Source organism: Parus major, chromosome 2 (assembly GCF_001522545.3).
Source record: "Parus major isolate Abel chromosome 2, Parus_major1.1, whole genome shotgun sequence".
NCBI classification, from domain to species: domain Eukaryota; kingdom Metazoa; phylum Chordata; class Aves; order Passeriformes; family Paridae; genus Parus; species Parus major.
The window spans coordinates 26,614,327-26,633,092 of record NC_031769.1 but is presented as its reverse complement, the minus strand read 5'-3'; the positions used below and the strand labels follow the sequence as shown (position 1 = coordinate 26,633,092).

General features: G+C 36.0%; 1 protein-coding gene across 6 annotated transcripts in view; it reads right to left on the bottom strand.

Moving 5' to 3' along the window:
• The window catches only part of PHF14 (PHD finger protein 14), a 162,416-nt gene that overhangs the window by 20,821 nt on the left and 122,829 nt on the right, over positions 1-18,766 (bottom strand). For 3 of the 6 annotated variants that reach the window (XR_004495784.1, XR_004495785.1, XM_015618064.3), the window contains exon 18: positions 12,645-12,758. The exons of 2 other annotated variants lie outside the window; for them this stretch is intronic. Coding sequence is in view for 2 of the 4 variants with exons in the window: in XM_015618064.3 (XP_015473550.1) it covers positions 12,645-12,758 (114 nt within the window). In the remaining 2 variants the exon portion in view is untranslated. Of the gene's footprint in view, positions 1-10,923; positions 11,007-12,644; positions 12,759-18,766 lie in introns of all 6 variants that reach the window. One more of the 6 variants, XM_033511861.1, reaches the window with a different exon arrangement.

The window sequence follows — 18,766 nt, the reverse complement described above, 5'->3', positions numbered from 1 at the left end:
ACACAGACCATAACGCTGAGACCCTGTGCTTATTAAATTCAATATGCATTGATTTAAATTAAAATAAAGTCGCATTAGTTCAGTAAATAAAAAATAAAGTTATAATACTCTGGAATATTGGCTAAGATATTTTCTCAAAATGCTATGTTTGTATTAAAAAGTGAACTAGAAACCAAAATAAGTTAGCATAGATGCTAACTTATCTGAAAAAAAAAATTCAACCTGGAACCACAGCACATCTGCAATACAGCATCTGAAAAGTTTTAATTTTGGGCACTGTTTCTTGGCTTCATACTGCACATGGGCATGGTCAGGTTAACTTGTGACATAAAGAAATAAGGAGCTACAATGGTTGGCAGAAAATATTTCTCTAGTCCAGTTTCTTGCCACATACAATAGCCCCACAGAAGACTGCAAGAAGAAGGCACAAGCAAATCAAATTTACCCATATTAGTTTCCAAAATTAAATATTCTTATATACAATTACTTTAGAGATAAAGTAATTGTATATAAATTATACTGCAAATATATTATTACTGAAACACTTAGTATCATATGAAGAATTTAGAAAACCTAAGATTTAAGAACAGTATTTTAAAGAACACACCAAGCTCTTCCATTTTTTGGTCTTAGATAAAACAATCGAAATAAATGTTGATTTCAAATTTTATCTGAGTTTTCAGTGCTTTTGCATGAGATCTCGAGGCAGGGATGGAGGGATCAAGTGTATTTCACTTCACGGCTTAAGAGAGATCTTGCAGTCATGCTTGTGGTGAAGAAAGAAGTTTCCTCTACTTCATCTTTCCTACAGTAACAGGGATTTGATTTATTTTTTTGGTAAGGTTTTAATGTGCTTCCCCTTTTTGAATATCTTGGTGCTTCTGCAGACACTAAAAGCTTTCTCAAGTAACACCATGACTTCAAAATTGGGTTATTTTTACTCTGCTGCTTATCAGGCTACAATATGAAAAATGGTGACTTTAGGATTACCTATGTACTGAATAAAACCATCATATTTTTTCCCCAATTCCCATTTCATATATCACCCTTGAAACTACAAAGAGACTGTTAAAACAAGCAACATTTTGCAGAAAAAAAATCTAAGTTTGCATGGCATGCACACACACACACACAAATTACATTCTGTGGGTGTATCCATTTTTAAATGCTGACTTACTGAGATTTTTTTCCCAGAGGTAAATACATAAACAAAGACTGCCAGAAAATGAGATTAAAAATAAGCATCTAAAATGCCTTAAAAATCTCTGCTCCTTTCCTTATGTTTTCTTTCTTCATGCACTTAGTATCTTGTCTTCCATTTTGAGCATTGCATCTACCAGATTCAGAGCTATATTTGAACAACTACACCTTTGTTTTGACTAATGTTTTGCACTTCTGTAATGGGTATTTTCTAAAGGCCTGTTTTTATGCCCCTGAACTCTGGACATTTATTGTCATAATACCCATGTGACCCTATGTGACCAATACTGGATTAACTGAGTTTACCTACAGCTAGTGCCTATAGACAGAAGACAAAAAGTCTACTGAAAATTTGAGGGAAACTGTAGTCAAGCACAATCACAGGATTGGAAAACAAAGAGGGAATGATTCTACTGTCAGTTTTACAGATTTAAGGCAACTTTCTCCACCGGCAGCTCATTTTTGAATTTTGATTGTAAGTCTCCTAAAGATTAGAAGCTACTACTTGCATTTTTTTCTGCGTTCAGATAGAATTCTCAGGTTAGAATCCTAGATTTGAACTCTGAATCACAGAATTATGGAATCATTTAAGTGGAAAAAATCTCTAAGATCCCTAAGCCAAATGCCAATCTGCCATTACCCTGCCAATGCCAAGGTCACCAGTAAACCATGTCCCTAACTGCAAGAAATACAAGCCTTTTAAATATCTCCAGCGATAGTGACTCAATTATTTCCCTGAGAAGCCTTTATTTCAATACATTTTTTCCTAACATCATATCTAAACCTCTCCTGGCACAACTTGAGTCTACTTCTGGTCCTGTCACTTGTTACCTGGGAGAAGAGACTGACCCCCACCGCACTGCAGCCTCCTTTCAGGTGGTTGTAGAGAGGGTTAAGATCCCTCCAAGCTTCCTTTTCTCCAGACTAAACACCCCCAACTGCTTTGCTTCTCCTCACAAGTCTTGTGCTCAGGACCCTTCCCAATTCTGTTTCCTGGATGCACTCCAGCACCTCAGTGTCCTTCTTGTAGTGAAAGGCCCAAAACTGGACACAGCACTCAAGGTGCGGCCTCACCAGTGCCAAGTACGGGGGACGGTCACTCTCCTGATCCTGCAGGCCACAGTAACCCTGCTACAATCCAGGATGTCACTGGCCTTCTTGGCCACCTGGGCACTCTGTTGGCTCATGTTCAACTGCTGTCACCAGCACTCTGGCACTGTTTTTTTACTGGGCAGTTTTCCAGCCTCTCTGCACCCAGCCTGCACCATTCCACTGGGCTGTTGTGAGCAAGAGCAGGACACACATGGCTCCCTGTGCCCTGAGGAATCCAAATCAACACTGGTAGTTTTCCAACAAGCAAAGTGTGTATATGCCTTTGTCCACTAACAGTTGGAAAAGATTTCTCCTAATAACTATCACAAAAAACTTCACAAGGATGCAAGCAAATGCACCACCACTGTGAATTCCAGTGCTTGTGGTTTTTGATACCAAATAGGAGTCTAAATTTTGTGTAACTAATCACCTTAAAGGCAAAAATTGATCCTAATCTGCAGAAACAAGCAGGATTTTCATGAGTTACAACATCAGCTCTTAAATTTAGTCAATCTCCTGAACAACCCAAATATGACAAGCCTACACTTGAGGGGTAAACCGAGGATACGGCTGTAAAATGGGAGAAAAGTGCTCCTTTGGAATGAACAGAAAGTACAGAACTGGCTAATACAGTAAATCCAGAAACACTAGTGAGTATTTTTAAGATTATTTTAACTGATTTTTTCCAGAGCACCCAAATGACAATGCAATCACAGTGTCAGCCCTGGACCATGGAACTGCATGCTGACACTCAAGAGGGAGCTCACGGTCCACAGCTATGCATGTCCTTCACCTCCATGGATATCACTCCATGGTCTGCCAGAATAGCCCACTGACCCAGCTCACTCATCTGCTGGTCCAACAAGAGCAGCAGGCAGTCTGTGGACACAGACTGCCCTTTCAGCAGCAGTGTGGGCTTGGTCTGGTGGCCATGGAATAGCAGAGCATCTCCAGACCCCATCTCAGCCATCCCTCTAGGTTAAAGCCTCTTCCAGGTGCCCTGAGAAGACCTCTGCAAGTATCTTCCTTGGTAAATGCTGGCAGAATCTGTGGAGCTTTAGGCAAACACCCTCAGCTATTAGGCTTTACGCAAATAGCTTCAGCCAGGTAAGTCCCAGTAGGCATATCCATCTTTACTGTGCATATGCAGAACTACAGAATACAAAGCAGTCATTATGAGAGGACACAGAAGTACCTCAATTGACAGGAGGTGTGTGCTGTTTTCCTCTGATGATTCCAACCATTTAAACAAGAATCTTACCAGAGTAAAACACCCTAGGACTGGAATACCAGCTTTCCAAAGATACCACTCCTCATCACAGTCTAAGTCTCTCTGAATTTAACTATATTTTCAGGAACACCTTCTGTTTCTAAGCAAAACAAAGACCACAGCTATAGCATAGAATATGTAGTTCTGGGTATTTCAGGTAATCTAGAGATTTTGGGAGACTATGATAGCTACATAGCCATACTTAAAAATTTATTATAGGAAAACTGTTAACTTAAGAAGGATTTAGCAGGTCGATGACCGCTATTATAGATAATAGTGTGTGTTAACCTACTTGAAAGCCTTTAGAAAATACATGCTTGAAGTTAATATAAATTTAGTTTTAAAATACTGTTAATTCAGATAGATTAATGTATCTATGACTATCACAAAAATACACACCAATAGCAGAAAGATGTACTCTAACAAACTACAAATCACTGATCCTACTGCACTGAAATATTTAGGCAATATGAACTCTTCAGTGTCTAAATGTTCCATTTAACAGTGAGAGAAATGTAAAGCAACAATAGTTTGGCAAAGCAGCATTGGGACACTATTGGGATTGCACTGCAGTTTAGAGATAACCCTGAATCAACTGGGATGGGAAAATCTATATAACCTACGTTATTAATGACTACTGACTGACCTCTGCTTATCTTCACTACCTTAAGGATGACTTTGGAATCTTTGACTCTGTTCAAGCTAAATTATCTCAAATCAAGCCTATAATAACTTAGAAGGATTCTTATGATACTTTCAGTCTATCATATTAAAATAGGAAATTTCTGATATTATGTATCATCTACAAAAGGTGCAGTGTGAACTTCAATATTTACACTGCATGCAATGACCAAATAATGTATTAACTGAATTTTTCACTTAAATATTACAGGCAAGAGAGAAGACAACAAATCCTCAGGAAAGAAACAAAAAATTAAACATTAAGAGTGTGCCCACAGTATTTTGAAGTAAGAAGATACTTTCCTCCAGGAAAGAACTTCCATTGTGTATCACACAGGCCACACAGGAAATGACAACCGTGGCTTACATGACACTGGACCATGCCACATCATGGACATCTCAAAGCAACACAGTCAAAGCTGACCAGATAGTGTACACAGGTACACTGAAGCTCACTGACATCAATACAACCATCAAAATACTCAGTAGGTGGGAAACAGCCCTAAACTTGAACTTCTTGCTATTTTCCCACCTAAAGCTTGCTTAATTCTAGTTTTCCCATCAATTTTCTACTCTCTTCCTCTATTAAAAAAAATAAAATTATGATTTAAAGCACATCACTGAAGCTGAAAATAAAGCTGTTCTTTCCTCTTAGAATATAACAAGTTGTTTAATGCTCCATAACATTTTAAAGGGACAAATATAACCACATGCTCATTTCAAATTGAATTTACAAAAATTAAATATTATTTGTAGCAAGGTGTTAAAGAAAAACGTGCCTCATAAAATACACAGTAGCTATAATTTAATTGCATCTTCCTATTCTATTAATTAAAAAATTCTTTCAGATTTTTTTTCTAAATAAAAAAGAATCAAGCATTATTTAAGTAAAGATTTTTTTTCTCTTTATAAGAATACAATTCCAACTTATTTCTCTTCAGAATATGAATACAAATTTGTACACAAGTGATCCTAAATGCCACTGCCTTCCTGATTTCAATGCTGCTATTTTTCCAGAGAATATATCCACAGATCAATGACCCTTTCATGTGATCTGAAAATGCCAAAGAATAATACCTCAGGGAAAATACTGTTTTCACTTGAGTTAAAATATGAATCTCTACAACAGAAAGGAAACAGAAATCCTAAAATGTTTGAGAATGCCATCCAGAAAATGTATAAACCTGGGAAATTAAAAAAAAAAAAAAAAAAGAAGGAATAGAGAACTAGTTATTGTTCACAGAAAATAATTCCAAACTAAAGCCATGGTAATACTAATGAATCTCACAGATTAATAAACTGCTCATTTGGTAGCATTCACTGTAGCACATTTTTGCATGTTTGGCCATTTTTTTCCTATTGTTTATTAATTGCAGCTACTTGGAATTGATGATCTCCAGGGTACTTATCAGTGCTTATCAAGACTGATGAATGCATCCCAGATGTTGGAGTCATGTGGAGGGTCTATCCATGCACAGGATCTGTGCTGAGACCCTGAATGTTTTCCTGTGGTGAACTTGTGGGCACTCCTGACAACAGAAATGCAGCTGACAGAGTAAATTGCAGGAGTGTCTCTCCTTTCCCCTCTGCCTCTGCATGAGAAAGACATTCTTATGCTTGAATTCTTATTCTTATGTGTGAGTATGTACACCTGACAGAGTATTCCATGCTGCCCTGAGGGATCTTTTAATCCTTTCCTCTACCCCAAAGGGGACTTCAGTATCAGAGAATAACACTTAATGAACTTTGATGGTGTGTTTTTCTCTGTAGTCCATGTGTAGACAGGATTTCTGAATTCAATTTTGGGGTAATGGGGGGAAAAGAACCCTCATTAGAGTTACTTTCTAAATTTTTAGCATGCTTTTAAAACTTCTTTTAGAAACATGGATGAATGTCAGGCAATAAAGGAGAAAACTGCAGGGATTTTAATTGTATCTGCTTTGCTTATTACACAATAGATATTTTCATCATCTATATATAAAGTATCTTTGTGAAACCCTTTAAAATATGATTTCAAGCCAATGAAAGCCATTTTCTATTTGCCTTTAATTTCCTCTCAATAGTAAGTTCATCAGAGTGTAACAATTAACTAACTTAATTAAGCTAACTTAATTATGTTCTTTCATAGGTCAATATGTAGAGCTACTCAGATTAATAGCAGAGCTTGTAAAGTTAATCTTCTTGTATAATGCAAATGATGCCCAGTCATGTATTAAATACCTTCCCGAGTAACAGATGATATAGGACTGAATGTACTTTAAAGAAGGGCAGAGACTGTGAAAAGGTTAAATAAAGAAAAATGTCTTGGATTTGTGGAAATTTTCAACAGATCTAATTAATTTTTTAAATTAATAATGTTCTTCTAAGAGGAACCCTCATTTCATAAGGCCATTTATAGCTTAAATATACATAAATAAATTTTGACTTCAAAAGCAGAACTGCATGACAGCATTTTCTAGCCATCTTGCGACCTTTATATTTAGTTATTAAGAAGATTACATAAAACAGTTATGCGAAGAGATTAGAGGGAAAATATGAATTCCTAACTCCAGAGTATTTTCATGCTTAACCATTTCCCAGTTTATTTTATGGAGGAACCACTTCAGTAGTCAAAGGTATTATGTTCCTTTTCTCAGTTCATTATTAATTCACTTTTAACACAGTTAGATTCTAAGGCTCTTTAGGCATGTGGCTTATCACTTTTGTTCTGAAATATTAATGGGAACTACAGTAATAATAATAATTACTTGTAGAAGCATGAAAAGCAAAATCAAACAAATCTCGAGTGCCAAATGATCTGAAAAGGTGACTCAACTCCCTAGTTTTGATAAATGAGTCTGGCAACTGGAAGACACACTCTGACAAGAAGAGCTGGATTATGGGCCAAATCACCCATAAGCAATTCCACAATGAACTGTGGATATCACTCTTTTCTACAATGAATCTGACTTAGGTCCAGAAAGTATTTGAAATGCATTTCAATTCCAGGTCTGTAATCTGCTGCAATTTTTCTGCTGTCACTGAGAGAAAACAAAGAGGAGGAATGCAATAAACATCATGTAAAAAACACCTTAGAGAATGTTTACTGTAAAGGAGCATAAAGGAGAAGACCCCAGAAGTGTGAAAATCACCACTGCTCAGAAGCTTTAAAACCAGAAAAAAAAGTACTAAGAAATGCACTGGAGATATCCATCCTATGTCTACCAGGATATGGATGACACAGATGATGCAATGTTTTCTTCTCTTTGTTAAAGTATGCCATATGCACTATGGTAGGTTTTTTTTTGTGGTGTTTGGTCTGTTTGCAGATCTCAGTATAGCAGCGGGTTCAGAGTACAAACTAATTTCTGTTCCAAAAATCACATTCCAGTATCACTATTGATATAAAGGGGAATTGTTTACCTATGGTACAAAAACACTAGTAAGTTATCACTTACCATTTTTCATCAGAAAACAAGACTGTTAGGTCCATAAGAGCATGGACATTTACAATTATTTTTGTTAGTGGGTAAATTCCTCAGAAGTTAAATAAAAAAAATTAGTGTTCCAGACTAAGCATGAGTCCAACTCGTATCAGTCATTACTTTTTCTTTTTTTTTTATAGCAACAACTGTCTGACACAAATTTTCTATTAAATGCATTCAAGCCAAAAACTACACAGAATAGAGGAAATATATTGTTAGGCCTATGAAATTTAGAAAATAATGCACAGGCTTTTCACATGTGCGAGTGTCAGAGCTGTGCATTTATACATACAGATAGATACACAAATATATTTTATTTAATATATTCTTGTGTTCTCTAAAAGTGTAAATAAAATAATTTCTCTACTTCTTGATGGTGCTTATTCTTCATGATGATTGTTTTCTGAAATGAATTATGTCAGTGATGGAAATCCAGTTATTTAATAATCTAATAATAGCAGATGGAAAAAAATAGCACAGAAGCATTATTACACACTTTCCCAGGAAACTACTTTCAATTCAATCATTTCAGAATGTGTTACATCATACTTTGTGTAAAAAGTAAAAACCTCAGTGTAATAAAATACCATAAGGATGGACCGGACACACTGCTGATGAAATTTATAGCTTTGGGTTTGAAAAAAAAATTCCTTTTGTACTAACTTGAAATGTCAAAGGGACTTTTGGGAAAGGTTTTATCCCAAGATCAAGGAATGAGGATAAATCAAGAAACAAAAGACAGTATCAGCTGTTAATTGTAATTAACAGACATTAAGCAACATTTCCTTCACTCACATAGGAAATAATGCAGTTAAGAACGAATTCTATGATCCTTTTAGGACGCTTGTAACATATTTACAACAAATGGCAGATGACTTAAGTGTGTGACACATCTTTTTCTATCAAAAAAGTACTATACCTTACTGTACATTACTTATGGAATGATGTCTGTGCTTTATCAGATAAACTGCAAGTACTGAAGGTCTAATAGTTCAAAACATGTTAGCAGGTACCTATCTTAATCCTTCTTTAGCTAAGAACCACAATGATTTGCACAGCTTTTATAGTTTGAATACGGCACCCAAAAAGCACCACAGACACATAAGCTATTCATGTTCACATGCTATGAACACATCATTTATATTTTACCCTAAAGTGCTCCATGCTTTATATATGCTTTTTTTTTGTAGGAGAAAGTAGGGGTCTGTTGGTTGTTGAATTCATTTTTCTATCCAAGAGAAAGGATAGGACAGCTTTTCCTCTTTATCTGTATTGTTCTGGCAATGCAGACACTCAGAAAGATCAGCTCTGTTAGCCTCTAGGCTTACACTATTAAAACATGATTAATTAATTTGCCACAGGATTGGCAAAGGAAATTAATACACATAACTCATGTGCTTCTATTTTACTTCTAATTAAACAAGAGAATATGCCTCTTATGAGACTCACATTTAAGGGAACTGTCAAAACTAGTATTTTCTAACTTAGATAACAAACCACTGACACCATCATTCTCCATGGATTGAAGTATTGCTTATGAGAAATAGTATCAAGGAAAAGCCCACCCATCTTGCTCTTTAGACACATAAAAAAGCAAAGTAAAACTATCTCAGCAACAAATCTTCATTTTCTTCAACATCTCTGTATATCCATCAAAAAGCTACTTAAATATATGTGCCAAATATGCTGCAACTGCCAGATGTGAAGCTGACCACAGAAAAAAGGGTCATGAAAGCTGATTCACCAGCCTTTCAACTTTACTGAACAGTTACAGTGTTATTCAAGTGTACACAGTGTTATTCAAGTTGTACACTTAAAACTGCACCTTAAATAATCACAACATCCAGAGAATTTCCTTTCATCCATTCATGGTAGAGAATGTGTAGTATCAGAGAAAAAAGGGCATACTAACACATAACAGTGATGTAGTTCTGAATTTTGAAAGTCTTGTGGGAACAAAAATCCTATCTTAAGCATTATTATTGGAGGAAAACTGCTGAAATGATATAAACTGCTTGGAAGGCCTAACAAAATTACACTGAAATTAGGATGATACACATCTGTACCCTTCCAAATGCACTGAATTCTTCTTCAATGCCATTTTTCAATTCAAATTCTTAAAAAACACCAAGAAATATATACAATATTATCAATCACATCCTTATTTTTGCATGGACACTAATTAAAATTATTCAAGCATTCAAATCTATACAACTTAAATTTTATAGAGGCTTGCACAGATTTTGGAAAGAGACAATAAAGTATCTTTCTAACTTTAAAGTCAGTTCAGATAGTTTATAACACAAAAGGTTTCTGCACATGAAATGAATACACACATTTTCCTGAATGACTAACAGGTGATTCAGGACACCTGTGAAATTAACAGAAAATTCACTGTTGTCTAGATCTAAACACTCTACATGCTAATTATTTCTGCAGTGGCTTTTGTCCTCTGCCCTGTAGCTGGACACAATCCTAATCCAACACAGAGCTTAATCTAACTTTAAAGCATCAAAAGTGACTGGGAAGAAGGGCAGCAATAAGAGGAGTGGATGCCATTCTGCCTTCCTGTTGAGGAGAACACAATATTCCACCATCATTTCTATCAGGAAGAATGACTAGACAAGCACAACAAAACCTCATGAGTGATCAAATTACACCCCATAAATATCATCCCACTGATGATACAACTGAGTGTTAGATTCAGACTGTCCTATCTAAGAGGAAAACAAATTTTTAGCAGGAAAAAAAAAGTGCTTTCTTCAAATTAATGTGGCAGCTCGTGGGATTTTTCATACTTCTCCTGTTAGAAGTTGTGTGTCCTCACATTTGCAAGCTCAAGACTCTTTTTCAGCACCACTTTCCACAACCTTCACAGATTTTCTCCACCTTCCTGAAACCCTTTGGTGTTAGCCTTCTTGCCTCTTTAGTCTTTCCTCAAATTTCTCTTTTATTAAAGCTGCATTTGAGCATTTCTTTAACAACTCTCACCAATATTGATGATTTGAATTCACATAAATTACACAAATAATGCACCAGTCAGTAGTCAATTCCAAATATTAATTCATTAAGCAGATATTGAAAAATGTACCAGAAGACTTCAAACAAAATTAAAAATAAAAAAGGCATTAGTTGAAGTCAACCTCTGCAAACACTTTTTGGACCTGTTTTTTGGGATGTAATCCACAAATGTTTTTTTTTATCATGCTGACTTACCCATGAGTAACTTAGATGGGCTATTTCATGGTGGGTTCTGAATTTGGAAATTCAGCATACTGGTGCTCCCCTCTCAAGGTTCCCTGCAAATCCAACCACAGAACTCTTTCTCACTCACCTCTCCCTCTTTTGTACAAACTGCAGTAAGTATGATTGGAGAAAGTCTCATTCACTTATAAAACACATGACTCCACACTCAGTAAAACAGCTTCAACATGAACTATTACTGAACTGTTTGTAAAACTTGAAAGGCGTATTTCCATCTTTTGATTCTCTGAAGTTTCCTCTTCCCCACAGCTGAGCTGCTTTTGTTCCACAAAAGCAAAAACTGTATACCCATCTTCCCCTTAGTCACCTTTTACTAACCATGTTTTATTCCTCTTTCTGCAGCACTTTTTCTCTCCTTTGATTTTTAAACATCATCTCCCAATTTTAATTTCTCCAGTGGAGTGAGGTAAACTGACAAAGCTGAGAATTAAGAGGCATAATATCCCATGTTTCTCCACAGACTAGAGGTCCTTTTGCTACTCAAGAATACATTATTACTAAAGTATTACTAAAGGTTGCACTACTCTATCCTCAGGACTGCTTAGATGTGACAACCTGACTTTCTGTCTTGGAATATGTAGTGATATCCCAAAATAAGTGAATCTACTTGGTCTTACTCCAGGAGTCACTCTTAAGAATTTGCCTGGCTTCATACTCTGGACCTTCCTTCTTCAGAGAAAATGATAAGACTATCAGAGAAATGAAGATATTTATCTAAAGCCTATACTAAACTAATAAATGACATTGTATTTCCTATGACTAGTACTTCATACACTCCTTTGCTATGAAAATTACAGTCAAAAGAAATCTTGGAAAAAAAGCAAAGACTAGTCTTCATATTACCTGGTACTTGACATATTTTAAATAGTAATAATACCAACTAACCTGTTTGAGTAAGCCAAGATTAAGTGTTAAGACTACTACAAAGGGAGGACTTATGTCTCACAGGAAAGGTTAATTTAAGGATAATAATGGTTCTCTGGGAAGATGACTGCCACCATGAAATGAAGTTACGAGTCTGAATTCTGCAGACAACCTCTCCTCCAGCTATAGTGTACTATGGCAGGGATGCACAGCAGGGACAGAAAACACCTTAAGTCATTGGCTACCCTATTGAACAATCTTACAAGCACCTCTGCTTACAACAACATGAAGTATGAACTTATGACTATACTTCATCACTTGTTCAAAACCAAGAGAACAAAGAAAGGCCCAACATCAGGAAGAGTCTTTCCTTAGCACAAGCCAGAAGTTAGACATAATTAAATTTTGTGAAGGATGATAAAGTTTCTACCTACCTATACACCTATGTACAGATTCTATTTCTGACTCTTCAGTGTAGTAATGTTTATTTAACCAGAATCTAACAGGGCTCCTGTTACTGTCATGGGGTGAAAGACAGAAACAATAAAAAAAACCAATTCCTAATTACCGACAATAAGAAACAGTATTTAAAAAGTAGCATATATTATGGAATATACTTGTAGGCACCATTAATTATAGTCCTGACTTTTACCTTGGTCTTGCATGCTGTTTATATGGGAGTGTAAGACTGAGTTCTAGCTTTAAAAAGTCTCTGTTATTAGTAGTACAACACTGGGCACAGAAAACAGAGGCAAATGTGTATTCCCCAACAGTTAATCTTGGAAAACAATAGACACAGAATGTCCTACCTCTTCTGGACGTTTCTGTGCCACCGATACCAGCTCTTCAGAGCTACTTCTTGAGGTAGAGGGTACCACGTTACCTGGGGCCTCTGAGACCACCTCATTTGACGGCTCGGAGTCCTGAGGGCAACAGACACAAACAGACCCCTCAGCAGCGTGTTGATGTGGCACGCCAAGAAAATTAGACTTTTCAGAGGAACTGTGCTTTAAGCACAGAGAGAGAAATAAAAAAATACTTGAGGTCTGAAACTCTAGTCCTTTTTACCCTGGGCAACTTCATTTGCTCTAGTAAAAAACATCTGTCATATCTTTTCTCTTGAATTAATATTTTCTTTATTAGGGCATTTTGAGACTTATTAAGTAGTTACAGTTTCAGAATTGCAAAGTTAATTTTGAATAAGCATGGTTTTTTTGCCCATACCTACCCCTGCTCCTGAGCTGCAAGGAAGGGAATATTACATTTTGTCCACTTATGGCAGATGGATGCTTCTGCAAAACAGCTGGAGCCATGCTAGAACAACCCCCCACAAATGTGTTTTATCAGTCAGTGCAAACCAATATAGCACACAACCTGGTAAAGTTAAAGAAAGTTTGCTATCTTTTAGTAAATTTAACATTAAAGTAAAATAAATAAAAATTCTTAAGTAATTTACATTCTGTTTTCCAAATTGCCTTAATTTTGCCACGCAACATGACTAAATCATCCAAAATAAAATCCACTTTAATACCCTCACTGCTTCACACAGAGGTTTCGATAACAGCATAGATTGAGACATTTTAATGCAGAGAAAAAAATCCATTAGTTACTACAATCTCTACTGTGCTTGTCGTAATGCTCATTACTGAAGGTATTTTAGATGTCATCGCTTAGCAAGCGGAGTATGTGTTTTTGATATATCACTTTCTTCCTACATTCACTAATTGCAAGGAAATCAAGATTATACTTTTGGAAACTGCAAGCTGCAGAGCTCATTATTAAGTTTTCAAACATAACAACCTGTAAAAAGTAAATTAAAATTTCATAATGATAATATTCAGCAATTGCAGTTTAGCCCATTGCATGGAAAGGGAAAAAGTGAGCACTGGTCCAGCAACCATTACTGAATCATACAGAGAATCACATCTGGTGAGACCAGATACTGTAAAAGAATTGACACATGGAGGGAGTTCCCAAAGAGCATAAAGTGGTAAAAATACCTTCTGAGCTTAAATATTTCCAATAAAGCTTCTTTACACCTTTCTCATTACATCACGTCTCTCTGACTTAGAAAAAGGATATTCTGGACCATTTTGTGACCCACCATTTTAAAATTCAGGTTTGGTATGAGGAAGACATTTTAGGAAAAAAACAGCTTTCAGAAAAAAGTAGTTTTTAGTGAAGACTAAAGAATACCATCAATTAAAATGTTAACAGATATCTTGAAAGAATATCAGCCAAGCAGAGTGAGCTGCAAGGAGAAACATCTCTAGCATTCTGATAATAAAATTCTGATTTTTCAATACATAGCATAGGGAAATCATATGACATCAAAAGGAACTTTGCATCATGTTCATCCTGACAGCTCACTGATTTCCCTGGACTTGTACAGGCAAACATCCTCTCTCTCAAAGGCCACCCCACTTTGGTCCCAGTGAACTGACAATGAGAATATTTCTTCTTGTTGATCCAATTAATTATTAGCTAACTCTGAGTATAGGAAAGTACTGTTTTCTCCTTGAGAAAGTTAAATCAATGCCATGCAATTTATCAGCTCAGTATGTTTCCAAAAGCTTTTCTGCACTTCTTACAAAAACAAAAGTAACAAACACATCTGCTGGAAGAAAATTACATACTTGTCTAAATTCGTTGGTTCAGAGATTTCTCTCCTTGAATTCTGCTTGTATTTTGTGCCTGAACAAGCTTTTGTTATGCTGTTATTACCTGTGGTCAGATAACGGTGGCAACCATTTTCAGTTACTTCCTTTTTTTAAAGTAATAAACAGTGTTTTTCAAAAATTATCTGAGCAACTGCAATTTGGTAAGCTTACGTCCCTGTTACATTCCTTTGTCTCAACAGGTCCATGGATTCCTTTTTATATCAAATCTCGAGCATCTTCTTCTCCAGCAGCTTGGCCATCTTTCTCCTAAGAACCAGCTGGCTAATTCAATACTTCTATTTTTAGAGGGAGGGATGGAAACTTAATTTACTTTATTATTCAGAAACAAATCCAAGCAAATATGCCTCCCTTTCCAATTGCACTGGTTTTATTATCTCTTTTCACATTGTTGATTGGTCAGAGCATGGTGCTAGTATAACACCAAGGTCCTGGGTTTGAACCCAGTATGGGCCATTCACTTACAGAGCTGCACGTGATGATCCTTGTGGGTCCCTCCCAATTCAGACTATTCTGTGATCTAAATATGTAACACAGGCAATCTATGTTGTTCTGAGTTAGTCTGGCAACAAACACACCTTTCAGAAACATATTCGATAAGTGGAATGAGACCCTTTCATGGGCAGTACCACAATAAAAACGCTGCAAGGTGCAAATGAGAACTTTTATGGAGCTGCTGCCAGGTGTGTTATGAGTATGTGGCCAAGTGAGCAACTGTTCTGATTAGAAATCCTCATATTTTCACTTGTACTCTAGGAAGTAAAACAACCTGAAAAAGTATTAGCATTATTTACATTTGGAAAGGAAAGGCAAAAAATCTGTACCACTGACCTGAATCAGTATTTTTACCAAAGGGGTGTTAAAAGGAAAAACTTCAAAAATAATTAAATTTTATTTAATGAAGTGATTTCATTAAGACACTTTATTATTTTTTCAAGGTCCTGCATGATGAAAACAATGACAGTGGCATTATCATTAATCTGTCAGCTTCAGCTGTAGCAGCAATGTAGCAGGACATAGTGGTTTATGGACATATAATTAACACAGTAACTATTTTAGTACATGTCTTTTCTGGTGCTTAACCCCTTCCCACTTCATTAACTCACGATTACATTTTTTAAACTACACAGGAAAAATGACAAATCTGCACTTTCAAGTCAGACAGATCAACACATAGCATTATAATGGATCACAGTATTTAGTTATATTAATTAATAAATTATAGGGGAAAGCCACTAAATGGTACTACCAGCTTCCTCAAAATTTAGAAATACTTTATGAAAATATAAGCCCATTATAAAACAAATAAATTCCAAATGCTCGGTAATTTTTTTTTTTCCTGAAAAATGCAGATTTTGATCAAAGCTCCTCGGAACATGAACCTTGTTGGGCTTACAAAACCTTGAAGAGTAAACATGAAATGTGTAGACATTCTGCTATGCTTATGCAAGTAATAACTCTGCTTTTAACTATGGCTCTTTTCCTGTGACCTAAATGTTCATGCAGTTTAAGATACCACAGCTGCATAGGTTTGATCAACCTCTTTTCTGCAAAAAGTTATATTTTAATTATATGTTGACACAAATACATAGCAAATAAGATATTCTAGTCCTGGGATGGAATCTGCTTACTAGTTTTTGCAGTATTCAGTTCTCTTCTTCCCTTCACTGCAATTGGTGTACTTGCTCTTTGCCTCTACCATACAGGAGCACACACTGTACTTTTAGTTCTGTCCTTTTCTGTGCAGAAGAAACACTGACACATTATGCTGAAAAATCAATAGTGCATACAGAACAGATGTGGATTTCACTTGCAAACCACATGAAAGTGATAGATTTCAAAGGGAGATATTTATGTTTTTAATTTTTTAATTTAAGAATTTCACTATTCTCACATTTTGCTTTTCAAAAACCTGACCTTTAATTCAAGATTGAGACACATATACAGGTATGCATGGTATATATAAATAGGATACATGTATATAAAGACATGTGTAGGCTGTATATACATATACAGGCAAAGCAGACAGTGAACATCACCGTAGCAAAATGCTGTATTTACCAGTCCATGTTACTGTCAGCACAGATACTGACTTAACAAAATAGAAACCTGACAGTGCTTCTTATTTAATAAAGAAAATGAAGAACCGATGTATATTTTTATATTTTTAACTATGCATAAAATACTTTAAAAAGCACAAGAATTTCCATTTGAAACATGTTGATGGAAAAATAGCATCTTACATCGGTGTTCACACCAGCCTAACAGCCACTACTTTTTCTGCCATTGCTTCTTTAGAACAAAACTAAAAAAGGATTGAAACAAATCCTTTATAGATGATTCCAAGCTGACAGGTTTGAATATATTATGTTAACTCTGCATCGTTTTTCATACATCATCCTTTACCTTGGTCCAGTTGAGAATTACACAAGCCATAAATTAGCTTTAAGCAAGTTTTGAATCAGCCTGGAACTAGTTTTCAAATTAAAGAGCCGTCAGTATATTACATCGTACTGTCATTTTATTACCCCAATCAATTCTGTGTGGCCTGAGGTAGAAAGAAAATGGATGCTGTCTTCATTTGCAAAGGGTTTATCTCTCACACCAGGCTGTGAAAACATGACTGCAGTAATGAATTGGACGCCAGAGTTACTAACAAAGACTTCTAACAGTAACAAAGTAGAAATATTTGTCCCCCTTTAGACTTACAAAAGTGAGGGGGAAAGAAAGGCCTTTCTGAAACATGAAGACAGCTTCTTACAGCTGAAGCACTATGGGATGAAATTAGCACAATTTTATTGAAGTGCTAAAGTGCTCTCAGCCTCACAGAGTGTCATTTCCAGTGCTGCACAGAAAAAGCCTTCCTGGGTCAAACACACAGTGCCTCTCCAGCCCAGACCACGGAACATCCCTCCAGCAACTGAGCAACCACTCCTACTGTTCTTGTTCTTACACCCCAGGGGCATACTTTGAAAATATTTGCAACATCTTAGCCAGAATTTGAGAAAATCTGCTGCAGACAAGGTATCTGTAGCTCTCCACAGTTCGCAAGCGGCCAAAGCAAATCCCCAGGGAGAAATGTAGAGTTTATCTCAATCTATTCACATGCAAGATCAATCACTTTGCTGTTCCTCAGACTTTACCTTGTGTTAGTTAATGAAGCAAGAATATGGGCTTTAAACTTTTAAGTCATGCTCCACAGTTGTAAAATTTCCCTCCCTCTTTATTATGCCTTTGTCATTCTCTTCATGCTGCTTTTATTCAGCATCTGACAATCTCCTCTCTTCTTCTGCCCTCTCCAAAGATAGGAAATTACAAATGCAACCTCTAACACCCATGTGCTAACCTCCTATGCTGCCAGTCAGAGGCAACACTGTTGTTATGTCCTTGGCTATTTTTTCTCTCTCTGGAGAAGAGGACAATGACTTCTATGTTTATGCACTGTTAACACAACATGTTCTCTTTTCTCACCTCACTCTGAAACCACCTCGGTTCAAGTAATAAACTTTAAGCTATCTCTAAAACCTCTGCCTTTTTTTAGAAACAGAAACAAACCAAAAACCTTTTATAATTCTTCTGTTTTCTAAATATAGAAATTAAATTATATTCTTTAGCTTCACACTAGTTTTGCTTTTTTTCTTCAAATACCTTATACAATATGAAGGAATTAATAAGGGTACGAGTTTCCAATAAATACCCACCTGTTCCAATTTATTATCCCTTTATCTTCCAATAAACCATAGCACTGACAAAGTATACTTGCATCTTTGAAATCCACCCAGCTTTCCAAGTGCAAAAGGTGAATTCCCACCTTAACTGTTGCTTTAAAGTAAGCATGCTATTATTGTTAGTATTTTCTAGAAGTGTTTGATTAAACTATGAAAGGAAACAGGGGAATATTTTTCTTTGGATGCCTTCTTCAAATAGAAAAGGAATATTTACATATATTTAAAGCTAGAAAGAGCATTCTCAAAATGTTTTTCCTATCTCTTCTTCTAACTTTATCACATGCAAATAGAAACAGAAAACAGAAGAACATTTTACTGTTTGAAGGTATTATCATTCACTGACCTCTGGAACCTGAATTAATTTCTCCTTTCTAGCTCACATATTTTCTACATTTCCATTACTCAGTGTACTAATCCTACCTCTCTTGGGACTGAATTTTCCACCTTCTCAATCAAAGTCCCCTGGATTATTGTATTTCCCATTTACTTTCTCACCATTCACTATTTCCCAACATTCAAAAGTTA